This window comes from Pelodiscus sinensis, chromosome 16 (genome assembly GCF_052426305.1).
Source record: "Pelodiscus sinensis isolate ZL-2025 chromosome 16, ASM5242630v1, whole genome shotgun sequence".
In the NCBI taxonomy this organism is placed as follows: domain Eukaryota; kingdom Metazoa; phylum Chordata; order Testudines; family Trionychidae; genus Pelodiscus; species Pelodiscus sinensis.
Genome location: NC_143067.1, coordinates 5,194,154 through 5,208,418, shown reverse-complemented (window position 1 = coordinate 5,208,418; position 14,265 = coordinate 5,194,154). Strand labels below are relative to the sequence as shown.

At 56.0% G+C, this 14,265-nt stretch overlaps 1 protein-coding gene across 1 annotated transcript in view; it reads right to left on the bottom strand.

Moving 5' to 3' along the window:
* LOC102458106 (LON peptidase N-terminal domain and RING finger protein 1-like) overlaps positions 1-14,265 on the bottom strand; it is a 38,339-nt gene that overhangs the window by 3,700 nt on the left and 20,374 nt on the right. Inside the window, exons 7-11 of the mRNA XM_006138309.5 lie at positions 8,542-8,656; positions 6,685-6,806; positions 6,093-6,251; positions 2,934-3,096; positions 2,134-2,280 (exon numbers count right to left, since the gene is read on the bottom strand). Of these exons, the coding sequence (XP_006138371.3) occupies positions 2,134-2,280; positions 2,934-3,096; positions 6,093-6,251; positions 6,685-6,806; positions 8,542-8,656 (706 nt within the window). The remainder of the gene's footprint in view (positions 1-2,133; positions 2,281-2,933; positions 3,097-6,092; positions 6,252-6,684; positions 6,807-8,541; positions 8,657-14,265) is intronic.

Here is a 14,265-nt window from a genome sequence, read left to right as displayed (position 1 = left end):
AATTTATTCCAGTGTTTAACAACCTTGACAGGAAGTTTTTCCTAACGTTCAACCTAAACCTCCCTTGCTGCAATTTAAGCCCATTGCTTCTTGTCCTATCCTCAGAGGCCAACGAGAACAATTTTTCCCTCTCCTCCTTGTAACACCGTTAGATACTTGAGAACCACTATCATGTCCCCTCTCAGTCATCTCCTTTCCAAACTAACCAAGCAGAAGAGACGTGCCTAGAGCTTTCTCAGTGGGGAAAGCCTTACTCAGGGTTCCTTCAGGACCAGTATTATCTTTGCTCTTTGGCCATCTGCACATGCAGCTGCTAGATCTGCAGGTAGCGCCTAGTCACACCAGTGAGGTGCACATTAGGGAGAAAAAGCCCTAATAAGGTGGGTTAAAAAGCAGGTAATTGTGTAACTCCTGAAAAACTCCATGGTTACATGCACCCACAACAGTAGCCAGCTCCCCGGGAGCTGGTACATGCCGGAAACTGGCTTTTCAGCTAGCTCCCGGCGTGCATTGACTCCCGCCCCGCTCCTGATACGGAGACAGCAGCTCAGGGTGGCAGCTGGCCCCCCAGGAGCAGGGCGGGCGCTTGCGTGTAACCGTGAACGCTAACAAGGAAGCCCAGGCTTCTCGGTGAACTGCGTACCCAGTTGTGCGTTCGCATCCCTAGTGTGTATGGGGCGCCTAAGCAATCCGACAAACTGCTCTTCAAAATGGCCACCAGTTGCAGAGAAAACACGTCCCTCACGGGAACGCGGTTAGGGCCCGCCTTTTGTTTCAGACTGTCTGAGGCGGTGTAAGCTCCAGCCGCGTACAGAAGAGAATTTCTGCACCCTGCCGGGAGAGAGACGCCCTGGCTGAAGCAAACGAAAGCTGGCGTTCTGCAGTCGGAATCCGTCAGAAAAATAGGACAAGAGGGCCGGATCCAGCCCTGTGGGTACCTCCTCTCTAGCTGGGAGGGGGGAAACCTAAGGCCCGGGGGGTCGAATGTGGCCCCTGGCTTGCCTGGATCTGGTTCCCAAAGCTCGGGGCTACCCCTGGCATTGGGGAACCCTCACTGGTGCTCCAGCCCCCCCACAGGGCTGGAGCACACAAAATCGGCTAGCCTGGCCCCCTAGGCTGTGTGCAAGGGGAATGGGGAGAGGGCTGCTTCTCATTCGAGTGAAGCCCCCGACTGATTTTTCTGTGGGTCAGTGGCCCCTGACCCAAAAAAGGTTCCCCAGCCCTGTCTTAAAGGATCCACAAATATTGACTCTTTTTGGGAGGGGGGGTTTTCAAACCCAAGCAATTCAGCTCTCAGGTGACAATTCAGAAAATGGGACGCTCAGTTTCCAGGACCAGTTTCAAAGCATCTGTGGGCAGTGGCCCAGGAACATTTTAAAGAGTGGCCGGGGGGGGAGGAAAAGGCCTGAAATGCAGCTCCCTTACCTGTCCACCCCCCATCCCAGCTGAAGCAAGGAGCAAAACCCCAGCGCGTGGGACGGTGCTCGGAGCCCAGGGGTGCTACAGCTCCCCCAACCTCAGCCCTCGCGCCTATATCTGTGGGCAAACTGTTAAACAGCAGAGGATCCCAAACCAGCATTAAAAGTGGTGCAGAGCAAGCAAGAGCCTCTGTCACGAGCAACGGGAATAAAAACTGGACCCGGCAGGATCCATCGACTTATTGTCACCTCTGGGGTCACCAGCAAACAGCAAGAGCCTGGTGGGAAATGGCCCATCCTGCCGCAGACGCTCTAACACCAAGCTAACGTGTCTTGTGCGTTACCCATCAGCCCCATGGCCATGAAAAGGAGCAGCCAGCAAGAGTCTGCCCATGGGCACCCCTGCTACGGGAGGAGGCCTTTCATCCCGCAGACAGAAGCACCCCAGGAGGCAGCGCCTGCCAGAGGAAGGCAGCTACATTCAAACCGGGTGTACAGTTTTCACAACGGTGGGTCCTCCTCCGCTCAGCGATGGACACTGGGGGCCTTTCTCTGCTTCCGCCACTGGGCTCCGGGGGACGCAGGCGCTCAGAGGAGAGGATCTCGCCGCCTTCCTGGCCTTTGCAGCTCTGGAATCTCCAGTTTGTGTTTCTAAGGCGGCAGCAGCAGCCCTCCTGCCGAGGCCTAGACACCCTTCCCCCTTCCCCCCGCTCACCTGGATGTCTTCTTCCTTCTGAGGCAGGGGGCCCCGGTGCAGCAGGATCTGCCTCAAGGTGGCATCCCCGTGTTCGCAAAACTGCTGCGCCTGCTGGTAGGTGCATTCGTGCAGCCGCTGCAGCTCAGCCAGCTCTTCCCCTTCCACCTGGACGGCAGGGAGAAGAAAGTCGGATGGGAGGAGGAGGGAAGGGAGCGCGTGGAGTGGGGAGGAGAGGAACGGGGGAGGAGGTGAAGGCAGCACAGCAGAGCAATGGGGAGGGGGTTAGATAAACTGGATCAGTAACACAGTCCAGCAGCAGGCTCCCCTCTGGATCAGGCTGTCCCACCCAGCGTGCTCCAGCTGGTATTCCCGCCACACCACCCCCCATAGGGTCCAGTTAGTGGCTCCCCAAAAGGCAGTGACCAGAGGCCTGGGGCACCTCACCCCGGAGGGCATGCATGGCTCTTGCTCCTCGTTCGCCACCAGTGGGGCAGGGGGTACCCCCAGGCCAGAGCTGGCCTGCATAGAAGTGAGGGGCCACCAGCTGGGGGAAGGAGGCCAAGGTGGCAGGTGTCCATTCTTGGAAAGCCCAGCACAGCTGAATGCCGGGAAGCAGAGGTTACAAAGCAGCGCGGCAGCAGACGGCTGACGCGAATGGACCTTCCGAGCCCGAGAAACGCGCTGACAGAACATTCCCACGCGCTGAAATCCCCCTTTCTCGGACTGCCCCCTCCCGGCCGGTGGTCTGCCCTGCTGAGTGCCTGCTCCCGCCCCTCCACGGGGCATGGATGCCGCAGCCCCCCAAGCTCGGCTCTCACCTTCTCGTCCTCCAGGTATTCGATATCCGCAGTGTTGTAGCCGTCCCTGTGGCCCCGTCTCAGCACCCGGAAGCGACGCCTTCCTATCGTGTCCACCAAGGACCGCCCATCAGGCAAGAACTCCATGCGCTGGATCTCCAGCATGCAGCCGTAGTCCGCGAAACTGGAGGGGATGGGGGTGGGGAGGGAGACAAGCTTAGGTGTGACAGCCAGGTGGGAGCTGCTGTCCACAAAAAGTGGAAGGAAAGGCTTCAGTAACCGGCAGGATACAGCCCCGACACAGAGGGAAGGTCCCTGTCAAACCCTCCCCGAAGCCGGATGCAGCTGCAAGGGAGCGATTCCTCCAACGTCCAGGACACCAAATCACACCCACGCTATGCTGCCGCTGACCATGGACGTCACTTACTCGGGGCTCTTCTGCGTCACTGCTGGAGCCCTGAGCATCTCCAACCCTTGCGGGCCGCCCACCAACTTCCCTGAGCATATGCGACCCTCGTGGGCCACCTACCATCTTCCCTGGGCATCTCCAACCCTCGTGGGCCGCCTACCATCTTCCCTGAGCATCTCCAACCCTCGTGGGCCGCCCACCATCTTCCCTGGGCATCTCCAACCCTCGTGGGCCGCCCACCATCTTCCCTGAGCATCTCCAACCCTCGTGGGCCGCCCACCATCTTCCCTGAGCATCTCCAACCCTTGCGGGCCGCCCACAATCTTCCCTGGGTATCTCCAACCCTCGTGGGCCACCTACCATCTTCCCTGAGCATCTCCAACCCTTGCGGGCCACCCACCATCTTCCCTGAGCATCTACAACCCTCATGGGTCGCCTACCATCTTCCCTGAGGATCTCTGACCCTCATGGGCCACCCACCATCTTCCCTGAGCATCTACGACCCTCGTGGGCCACCCACCATCTTCCCTGAGCATCTACGACCCTCGTGGGTCGCCTACCATCTTCCCTGAGCATCTCTGACCCTCGTGGGCCACCCACCATCTTCCTTGAGCATCTCTGACCCTCGTGGGCCACCCACCATCTTCCCTGAGCATCTACGACCCTCGTGGGCCACCCACCATCTTCCCTGAGCATCTACGACCCTCGTGGGTCGCCTACCATCTTCCCTGAGCATCTCTGACCCTCGTGGGCCACCCACCATCTTCCCTGAGCATATGCAACCCTCGTGGGCCACCCACCGTCTTCCCTGAGCATCTCCAACCCTTGTGGCCCACCCAACATCTTCCCTGTCAAACCCTCCCTGAAGCCGGACGCAGCTGCAAGGGAGCGATTCCTCCAACGTCCAGGACACCAAATCACACCCACGCTATGCTGCCGCTGACCATGGACGTCACTTACTCGGGGCTCTTCTGCGTCACTGCTGGAGCCCTGAGCATCTCCAACCCTTGCGGGCCGCCCACCATCTTCCCTGGCCATCTCCAACTCTCGTGGGCCGCCTACCATCTTCCCTGAGCATATGCGACCCTCGTGGGCCACCTACCATCTTCCCTGAGCATCTCCAACCCTTGCGGGCCGCCCACAATCTTCCCTGGGCATCTCCAACCCTCGTGGGCCGCCTACCATCTTCCCTGGGCATCTCCAACCCTCGTGGGCCGCCTACCATCTTCCCTGGGCATATGCGACCCTCGTGGGCCACCTACCATCTTTCCTGAGCATCTCCGACCCTCGTGGGTCGCCTACCATCTTCCCTGGGCATATGCGACCCTCATGGGCCACCCACCATCTTCCCTGAGCATCTACGACCCTCGTGGGTCGCCTACCATCTTCCCTGAGCATCTCTGACCCTCATGGGCCACCCACCATCTTCCCTGAGCATCTCTGACCCTCGTGGGCCACCCACCATCTTCCCTGAGCATCTCCGACCCTCATGGGCCGCCTACCATCTTCCCTGAGCATCTCCAACCCTTGTGGGCCACCCACCGTCTTCCCACCTGAGGTGCCCAGGGCTGAGGGGCCTGTCAGTGCTGCTGTGAAAGGAACTAGAGGGGTGCCCCTTGCAGGGTCTGAGGCAGGGCGACTACCTAGTTCGCCTGTATTGATGAGCCGCCACTGCCCAACCTAAACCTCCGTTGCTGCAGTTTAAGCCCATTGCTTCTTGTTCTATCCTCAGAGGCCAAAGAGAACAATCCCCCCCCTTCCCTGTGACACCCCTTTTAGATACCTGAAAACCGCCATCACGTCCCTTTTCTAAACTAAACAAGCCCAGTTCCTTCAGCCTTGCCTCACAGCTTTCATCATTTTTGTCGCTCTTCTCTGGACCTTCTCCAATTTCTCCTCATCTTTCCTGAAATGCGGTGCCCAGCACTGGACACAATCCTCCAACTGAGGCCTAATCAGTGCAGAGCAGAGCAGAAGAATCACGTCTCGTGAGCTCTGAACACACACACTGACTATTGCTCACTCCGGTCCTTTTGAGCCCTCTTTCTATTACATAAGGATGCTTCTGTAAAGAAGTTGCATCACCTCTAATTTTTTTCTATAATGTCCACATAAACCATTTTCCACAGCAGACAACCCTGCTTCAAGGGGGCCTCCTTTCCCCTGCCTCTAAGCCTCATGGGAAACTCCCTTCACCATGGTCATTCTCCCAAGGGGGTTTCCAACAGAAATGCGGGCGGAACTGCTCCGAGTGACGCCTGACCACTGGATTGTCTTCTATCACTGACAGGCGCCTCTCCCGTGTGTCACAGGGCCCCACAACTGACAGCTGCAGGTTGAATTTCTCCAGTCCGTTACTCACTGGTCGGGCAACATCTGTCTGTTAGCCAGCCAGATATCCACTCAGCATGGGTGTAGCAAGTTTCCCACAGTCCTACAAAATTTGTTTGCAGCCACTACCCCTGACTCTCAGCATTCTGTGCTATTTTACCCCTCAATGTCATCTCAGAGCCCAGTAAGCAGTAGGTGTTGGCATTGTTACTAGACAATATCGAACTCCTGTGGTTCGGCATCAGTCAGGTCCTGAGGGTGCCGGATTAGAGAGGTTCAACCTGGACTATTCTGGAAGACGATGATACGGGAATTGACAGGCCGACCGCAAAAGACAGAGGAGTCGACGGGTCTGAAGGGCGGGAAGAGGGAGAAGGAAGTCACAGGCGGAGGGAGGAAGAAGAACACAACCGCCGCTGGCACCCGGGCCTGTCACTCACCTCTTCCCGTTCTCATACATACACATGCCAAACATCTTGGTGCCGGTCTCCTGGCACCTCCGCATCATGAGGCGGTAGCGAGGCTCGAAGACGTGCAGCGGGCAGGGAATGCCCGGGAAGGACATGGTGCACACAAAGATGGGGATGTTCTTGCTCAGACTGCAAGGAAAGGGATGAGGGGCTATTGGTCGCTTTGAAACTTCTCCCGGCTCCGTGAGGACGTGGCAAGTGCAGCCCACGTGCCGCCCGGAGCAGCGGAGGACTCCGAGCCATTTACATTCAAGAGGACAGGGCCTTTCCCAATCCAGCTCTTTATTATGGCACTCCACCAAGCAGCAAGGGCTGCGTGAAGAAGCCGTGCTCTGGCCTTGCCGGGGACATAACTCTGCCAATCCGGCTGCTCTGTGATAGAGGCCCAAAGCTGAAAAACTCAGCGACCCACCAGGAGCTTCTCAGAGGGATCCTCTCTCTGTTCTCTGAAGGCCCCTCGGAGACCGACGGTCTCCCCTGTCCACATGACTGCAGGGGCAGGTGAACTCGCTCCCGCCCTCCCCTCCCGCCAGCCACGTACTGAAAAACGTGCTTTGTTTACTTTGAGAGCTCTGCCATCTCGGCCTCGTGCACCCGTTTCCGGTCCGCCAGCTGGGCGGGAAAGGTGGCCGCCATGATCTCCATCAGCAGCAGGGTGGGGTTGTACTTCCCCGCCTTCAAGTACTGGAAGAAAGAGGGAAAGACGTGCGCCTTTGGCAGGAGCATGCAGGGGAGTCCAGGGGCCCAGCGGAAACCGGGAGCTATCCATCTCCCCATCCCCTGCCTCCTGGAGCCAAAGTCCAATTTCAGATCCAAGAATGGCAAGGACAGAATCCAAACTCATCTTCTGCCAATGGCACAGTCCCCTCCCATTCCAGCCACAGGAGTAGGGATGTAGGTTACTAGTTGACCAGCAAAAGCTAGTCCCTCAACTAGTCGCTTCCCCCCCCCCCTTTCTCACACACACACACACACACGCTGCCAGGGATGGGGGAGCAGGAGCGGATGCTGGGTGGAGTCGGCTTAACAGCCAGTTCTCCCCAGTACTGTCTCTTCTGGAGGCAGGAGAGCCGGGGGAGAGGGGCGTAGTGGGGACCGGGCACGAGCCAGGAATCAGCTGATTCCCAGTTTGTGCCCAGTCCCAGACACTGCACCTCTGCTTCTTAAGTGTATTAAGAGTCTACTCGCTCTTAATTGACTAGTCGATTAGTTGATAAGTGAAGAGCCATTGGGAGCTGACTCCACTGTGGTTCTGCTTTTTAAATATATCAAGAGTCTACTCGCTCTTAATACATTGAAAAGACTAAAGTGCAGTGGGGGGGACCCAGCGAGAGACAGGAATCAGCTGACCTAGCTCATGCTGGGCCCCCCCCCCCCGCCGCGCTCCATCCTTTTAAATGTATTAAGAGCCAGTAGGCTCTTGATATATTTAAAAAGCAGAGCCGCAGCGGAGTCAGCTCCCAATGGCTCCTCACTTATCAACTAATCAACTAGTCAATTCGTTGATTAAACTAAATGTAACATCCCTATACAAGAGAGTACTCCATAGAATCATAGAACACTAGAACTGGAAGTGACCTCAAAAGATCAAGTCCAGTCCCCTGCCCTCATGGCAGAACCAAGCACCATCTAGATCAGTGTTTCTTAAACTGTGTTCTGCAGAGAACAATAGAGTTCAAAATGACCCCCAACCCTTTTTTTTTTTTTTTTTGGTCAACAAAAAATCCTTGGTGTTCCTCATAAAAAATATATATATATATTGTTTGGTGTTCCTCGGCCTTAAAAAGTTTAAGAAACACTGATCTAGATCACCTGACAGATCTCTAGGCATAATACAATTAGAGGTTACAGGAAAAAACTGCTAGCCTGGCTCAAACCTGTGGTCCATGTAGTCAGGTATCCTGTCTCTGACAGTGGCCAATATCTGATCCTTCAGAGGATGGGGTAAGAGACTCCTGCGATAATCCACTCTGGGCTGGTCTTCTCTTACTCTCCACTAGAGATTCCCTTAATCCTGGAAGCATGAGGTTTGAAACCCCTTCCGTTTTTTGTTACCCTTCACTATCATAACCTTTGATGCACACAATCCATATAAATGCCCAGTTCCTTGGTGAATCTAGCTAAATTCCTGGCCTCGAATAATCTTGTGGCAATGAGTTCCACAGTCTGACTGCACGTTGTGTGGAAAAGTGCTATGCTGTGTGTGATCATGCACACACATGCGCAGACCACATACCCCGTTTGGCGTATGGCCCCGTGGGGCTCAGTCCTGGTCTTCTACCCTCCTCGCGTGGCCGGTATTGCCCTTGCAAAGCATTAGGCTTCAGCATCCCTCCAGTCCTGCTGCCCTCCCTGCTGGCACGTACTAACAACAGTGCAGCCCCTCCCGCCCGTTCCAAGGCCAGGAGTCGCCTCTTACCTCTCTGAGGCTCTGCTTGCAGAGCGGACAGTTGGGTCGGTGGTCCAGACTGCGCTCCAGGCACTCCTTGCAGAAGGTATGGCCGCAGGGCGTGGTCACGGGCTCGAAGAACATCCTGCAGAGCAATGGGCCCGAGTGTGAGCAAAGCAACGGAAGGAGGGTGGAGTTACAGGCCCACCGGCGGCACCAGCAGGATCTGGCCTAAGAAGAGCCTCGCGCTCAGGAAGGAGAGAAGCAAAGACCAGTCCCCTCCCCCCCATATCTGGCTCCCAGGCTATTGAAAGTTTCGTCTGTCGGCAAAGCAGGTCGGCCCTAGGGGCAGCCGGTGCCCGGGAGGGCTCGCGGGCGCATGGCTTGAGCTGCCGCAGTCTGCGCCAGGTAGAGTTACCGCGCCCCAGCTGTCTTGTGATCAGGGTGTTGAAGGGCACGGCTGGGGAACAGACTGAGGTCCATCTTGGCCACCACTGACTCATGGTTTTCCGTAGCCGGAGCTCACAAAGAATCCACCCCAGCTATGGCACCTAGGGACAGGCCCAGGAGTGGCCTGAGGCAGGCTGCAGCAGCTGGCACCCAAGGTGGAACGTGTGATCGGCACCCTCGCCTGCACGGCCGTCAACTAAGTGACGTCGTCATCGGGCACCCCAGGTGGAACGTGTGATCAGCACCCTCGCCTGCACGGCCGTCAACTAAGTGACGTCGTCATCGGGCACCCCAGGTGGAACGTGCGATCGGCACCCTGGCCTGCATGGCCGTCAATGGAGTGACGTCATCATCGGGCACCCCAGGAGCCCCGTGACATCATCATCGGGCACCCCAGGTGCCCTGTTGAAGGCGGACCCCTAGGCAATGGCCGAGTCGGCCTATAGTCACGGGTTGCCCCTGGACAGGCCCCTGTTGGGACGCTTTGCTGGGGTCCTGGCAGAGGCTGGCACCAACAGGAGAGGAGGCTGTTGCCGTGCTCACACCCCAGCAAGGGGGCAAGCCCTTGACGGGGATCTGCCAGTTAGTTTGTCCTGGGAACCCTTTTCACTGCAGGTGGGAGGTTCTTAGAGAGGGAGAGGAAGGACGGCCCACTGGTTAGAGCAGCGGTTCTCAAACTTTTGGGGCTCCGGAGCCCTTTACATGCGTAAAAATGTACGCGGAGCCCCAGCAGTCCACTGATTGTACGTGTTGAACCTATCAATGTTTCCTGTTTGCCAGCCTCACGGAGCCCCTGGAGACGTCTCGTGGAGCCCTGGGGCTCTGTGGAGCACAGTTTGAGAAACACCGTGTTAGGGCATTAGTGGACAGCTGGGTCCAAGTACAGACTTTCTAGGTGAGTCACACAGTCGTATAATCTGATCACCTCAGTACTACAGGCTGTAGATGTTCCCGCTAATTGTTTCCATCCATGTGCAGAATAAATTTTGTTTTGTGCACCGAGGCCTGTGCAGATGTGCACCACAAGTAGAAACACATGCTACCGGCTGTGGGCACCCTTCTAAGCAGCTGGGCGGCACCTGAATCTCTCTTGGGTGGCCGTCCAAGCGCTAAGCTTACAAAGGACTCATTAACTTGCAGCCAAATCCATGTCAAGTCTAGTGACTTTATTTAAACTAAAGCATTTCAGTCCTGCAGAGACTACACTGCAGATACGAGTCCAGGAGAGCCAGAGGAGCCACCGATGTCCAGCAAGGGCAGAGAACTGACTGGGTGAGGGGAACCCAGCAGGGGAACCCAGACCCATGTTACAAAGGAAGGTAAAAATAAAAACCAGCATCCCAGCCAATCTGGCTTGGGAGACAGACTCCTTCCTGGTCCTGACTATGGTGACCAGCTGGACATTAAGCACATGAGCAAGACCCACCAGGCACGCCTCGAAGACAGAGGATGCTCTGTACCTGCTCTGAGCACCGGTACATCCCAGCCAGTATCCTGTCTCCAGCTGGGACTGATCTCTCATGCTTCCGAGGAAGGTAGGGGGAAAAAAAGATTCCAAGTGTTGAGGGTGTGGGGATTCCTTCCTGACCCCTCCCAGTCACTGGGCAAAGCCCTGAAGCATGACATTAGACTACAGGCATCATCACACCACACAGCTCCCAGCGTTAGGAGCATGTTCAGACAATCCTGTTCTCTCCATGGCCCGCAAAGGAAGGGGATGAGCGAGGGATGCACAGTCACAGTGAGTCTGTCTCAGCTGCCCATCTGTAAAATGGGTCCAACAGCCTGCCAGATGTGCTGGGAAGACACAGACCTTTAAGATGGTGAAGCAGATGGAGGCTTTGACAAATGGAGCCAAAGAATTACCAAAGACCGGTAGAATCCACCCTCTGTCCAGCATCTCGCCTGCATCCAGAGCTCACTCCCCTATCCACCAGGCCTCCCAGCGGGCGACTAATTCTAGAAAACCCTGTAGCTGAGTACGACCAGCCTGGGAGACACCTGACCCCATCCCGCTGAGTGACTTTGCTCCAGAGCTTCATGCGTGCATTCAATCACACCCCCGAATATCCGCTTTCATAGCAGCTCCCATCTCCTCTTCACCAGGAGCAGCCAGCCCCTCGGGTTATTCCAGAACCTGCCGGCGCTTGTCCCTCAGTTTGCCAGGAGACCCCAACTCCGGGCAGCACCTTGGCTCAGACAGACCATTTCGTCTCATCGGACAGCCGCCCTACTGGGCCAGTCACATTCTTATTCTTAATCGCGGGAGCTCAGCTTTAAAAAACATCCAGCCCTCCAGCAACAGACCAGACCTGGCTCATCCAGAGGGATTAGCACTTTAACCCCTTAGGTTCAGAGGCTGATCTGAAGTCCACGGGTGGTCGCAGTGAAATGGCTCAGGGGCACATTGCCCACGCTGCAAACGCACAGCGCAGCTGGCAATCTCTGCTGAACACAGCCCTGAGGGGGAAGCACATGAGTATGGCTGCCTCACACATACCGTTTCTCCCTGTGACAGGATGGACAAGGCCCTGAGCCCAGAAAGAGTCATAGATAAGTCCTCCATGTGGCTAGAGAGGCTCTGGAGGAACTGGCCAATCAGGGGCCAGGGTGGCCTAGAAAAGGAGCTGCAAAGCTCAGCAGCAGTCAGTGCCGGGGCAGAGCTCAAGAGGTGTGTCTACGCAATTTACACAGCTTATTTCCAGGTCATTTCATAATAGCTTATTTTGAAACTTGGCACTGTCTACACAGCAGCAAATTTCGAAATAAGGCGCCATTCCACAACGTCCCTTAACCCTCGTGCAATGAGGCTTACGGGGATGTCGGAAGAGCGAGCCCGTTATAATTCGATATAACGGGCTTGCTCATAAGATGCGGAATAGCAGAACAGCTCCGCAGTGTAGGCGTAGCCAAGGCGAGACGCCTGCGGCTGGCTGAGGAAGTTGCCTTCAGGAGGGGACGCTCATCCCCTCTCCAGCGGAGGGGGGAACAGGCTGAGACACAACTCAGCGAGACACTCTACCGAGGGCAGCTGGATGGGCCTCGGTTAGAGGTGTTGCCCAGAAGGGGCAGTGAGTTCACAGACGGCCGCGTGAGTCGGCCGCAGGGCTGAGCAGCCGATAAGGCTGAAGACTGAGGGCAGCGTAGGCCCCCACACTGGGCCAAAGGGGGGCCACTCACATGACGTGAGGGCCGACCCCGCTACGCTCCCTCCTGTAGGCAGGGCAGGGTGCTGGATCTCCCGCTCCTGGGAGGGAACACGCCGCTTAGTTCTCCGTCTCGCATGCCAGCTCACTGCTTAATCAGAAGTATCAATCGCCCGGCCCGCGCTCCCACGGAAGGCGTTAAACCACTAAAACCTAGGCAGTCAGCCCCCCAGCACTCTGCTCCAGGCGTGAGCTTCCTTCCACGTCCCGGCTGGAGCTCCCTCGCCCCGCAGAGCACCAACTGGCCTCTGTGACCTTCCGCAGCAGGGAACCCACCAGACAGTCTCAGCCACAAAACCAACACCCACAGCCCTCCCCCGGAAGAGAGGTGGGACCACCCAGACAGGGGGAGTAACAGAGTACCTGGGACCAGCCCAGGGGTGTAGGGAGGGGGGTCATGGTTCAGCAAAAGACTAGGGACCAAAATGGGACAGAGCAGAGAACCCCCCCACCAGTGCCCCCTGCTCGGAGAAGATGCTAATGGGCCAGGAGGTGCCACCTAGGGGAAACACCAACCAATGGGCTAACACTTTTCCCCTGGCTTCTCTCTCCATGACAGCTTGGGCTTCTGGACACTTGCACACCCCTTCCTCCCCTCCTCCAACAAGATTCAACAACTAGGGATTTTCAGGTGCACTGGGCCAAATCCACCCCAAGTTTACCTCAGCCCTCCCCACCTCGCTTACATGGGGTGGGGAGGGGGGCATTTCCCACGGGTCAAGTAACTACTAGGAGTGGGGAAAGGGTTAGGAGCAGCCTCAGGGCCAGGCTGCAATGTGAGAAGATCTTTCTCTCCTAGTTGCAGACGCATGAGCCAGTAATCCCCCCCCCTTTCTGGAGCGGGGAGGAGGGCGGGGCTCGAACACACCCTTTGGCAAGTCTCACTTCCTTTTGCTATCAGCTCACTCACAGAGCCCCAGCCCGTCCCCTGCTGTGTTATCCAACAAGCCAGTCTGAGTGTGCGCTGAATTCTGCACCGGCTTCCGCCCCTTTGCACACACAGCTCTGCCAAAGCACCTCTGCTTAGACTCCCCCCGCCCCCCACACACACTCCACTAGTTCAGTCTTACAGGGTCTCTCCAACAGAGGCGCCCAATGGTCCCCAGATAAAAGGCCCCCCTCAGTCCAGAGCCCGGAGCCTCGTGTTTTCGTTACGCAGCGTGCACCAGGAATGCTGACATGGAGGTCACAGATGCTGTTTATCATCATCAAAGGGACCAACCACACACGGGGATCCATGTCTGAGCACGCTCTCGTGTGACCCTCATATAGAAGCATAGACCCCTAGAACTGGAAGGGACCTCGAGAGGTCATTAAGTCTAGTCCTCTGCCCTCGCGGCAGGACCAAGCACCGTCTAGATCAGGGGTCTCCAAACTACAGCCCGGGGGCCGGATGCGGCCCGCGAGGCCCTCTCATCCGGCCCGTGGAGACCTTTTTGGATTCAAAGGCAGAAGAAGTGAGATTGTTTCAAAACCCATTTGAAGCAGATGTGGCCAGTTGCCCAGATGAACTGCAGCTGGAAGTCATTGAGTTGCAAGCAAATGACCTCCTTAGGGACAAGTTCAAAATAGGACTGGTGGGTTTTTACCAGTTTTTGCCCAAGGAAGACTTTCCTAATGTCAAAACTTTTGCATCAAGGTACCTTTCAATCTTTGGAACAACATACCTGTGTGAACAAACATTTTCAAGAATGAAATACGTGAAGAACAATTTGAGAACAAACTTGTCCGATGATAATCTCAGGTCACTGTTGATGTTAGGGACAACAAATCTAAAGCCAGAAATGTCTGCTATTTTGGCATCCAGGAAACAATTTCACCATTCACACTAATACAGGTGTTCATGTGTAGTGTATGAATGTGTTATTAAATAATAACTGAATAAAATAATATTAAATACATAATTAAAAACAACATCCATGTTTTGATTGTTTTTTATTTGGACCTCAAGTGTGTAGTCGGCCCCCGAACTGCTGTTTGATAGTTAATGCGGCCCTCGGGCTGAAAAGTTTGGAGACCCCTGGTCTAGATCATCCCCAATAGATGTTTATCTAACCTGCACTTACATAGCTCCAGTGATGGAGATTTCACAACCTCC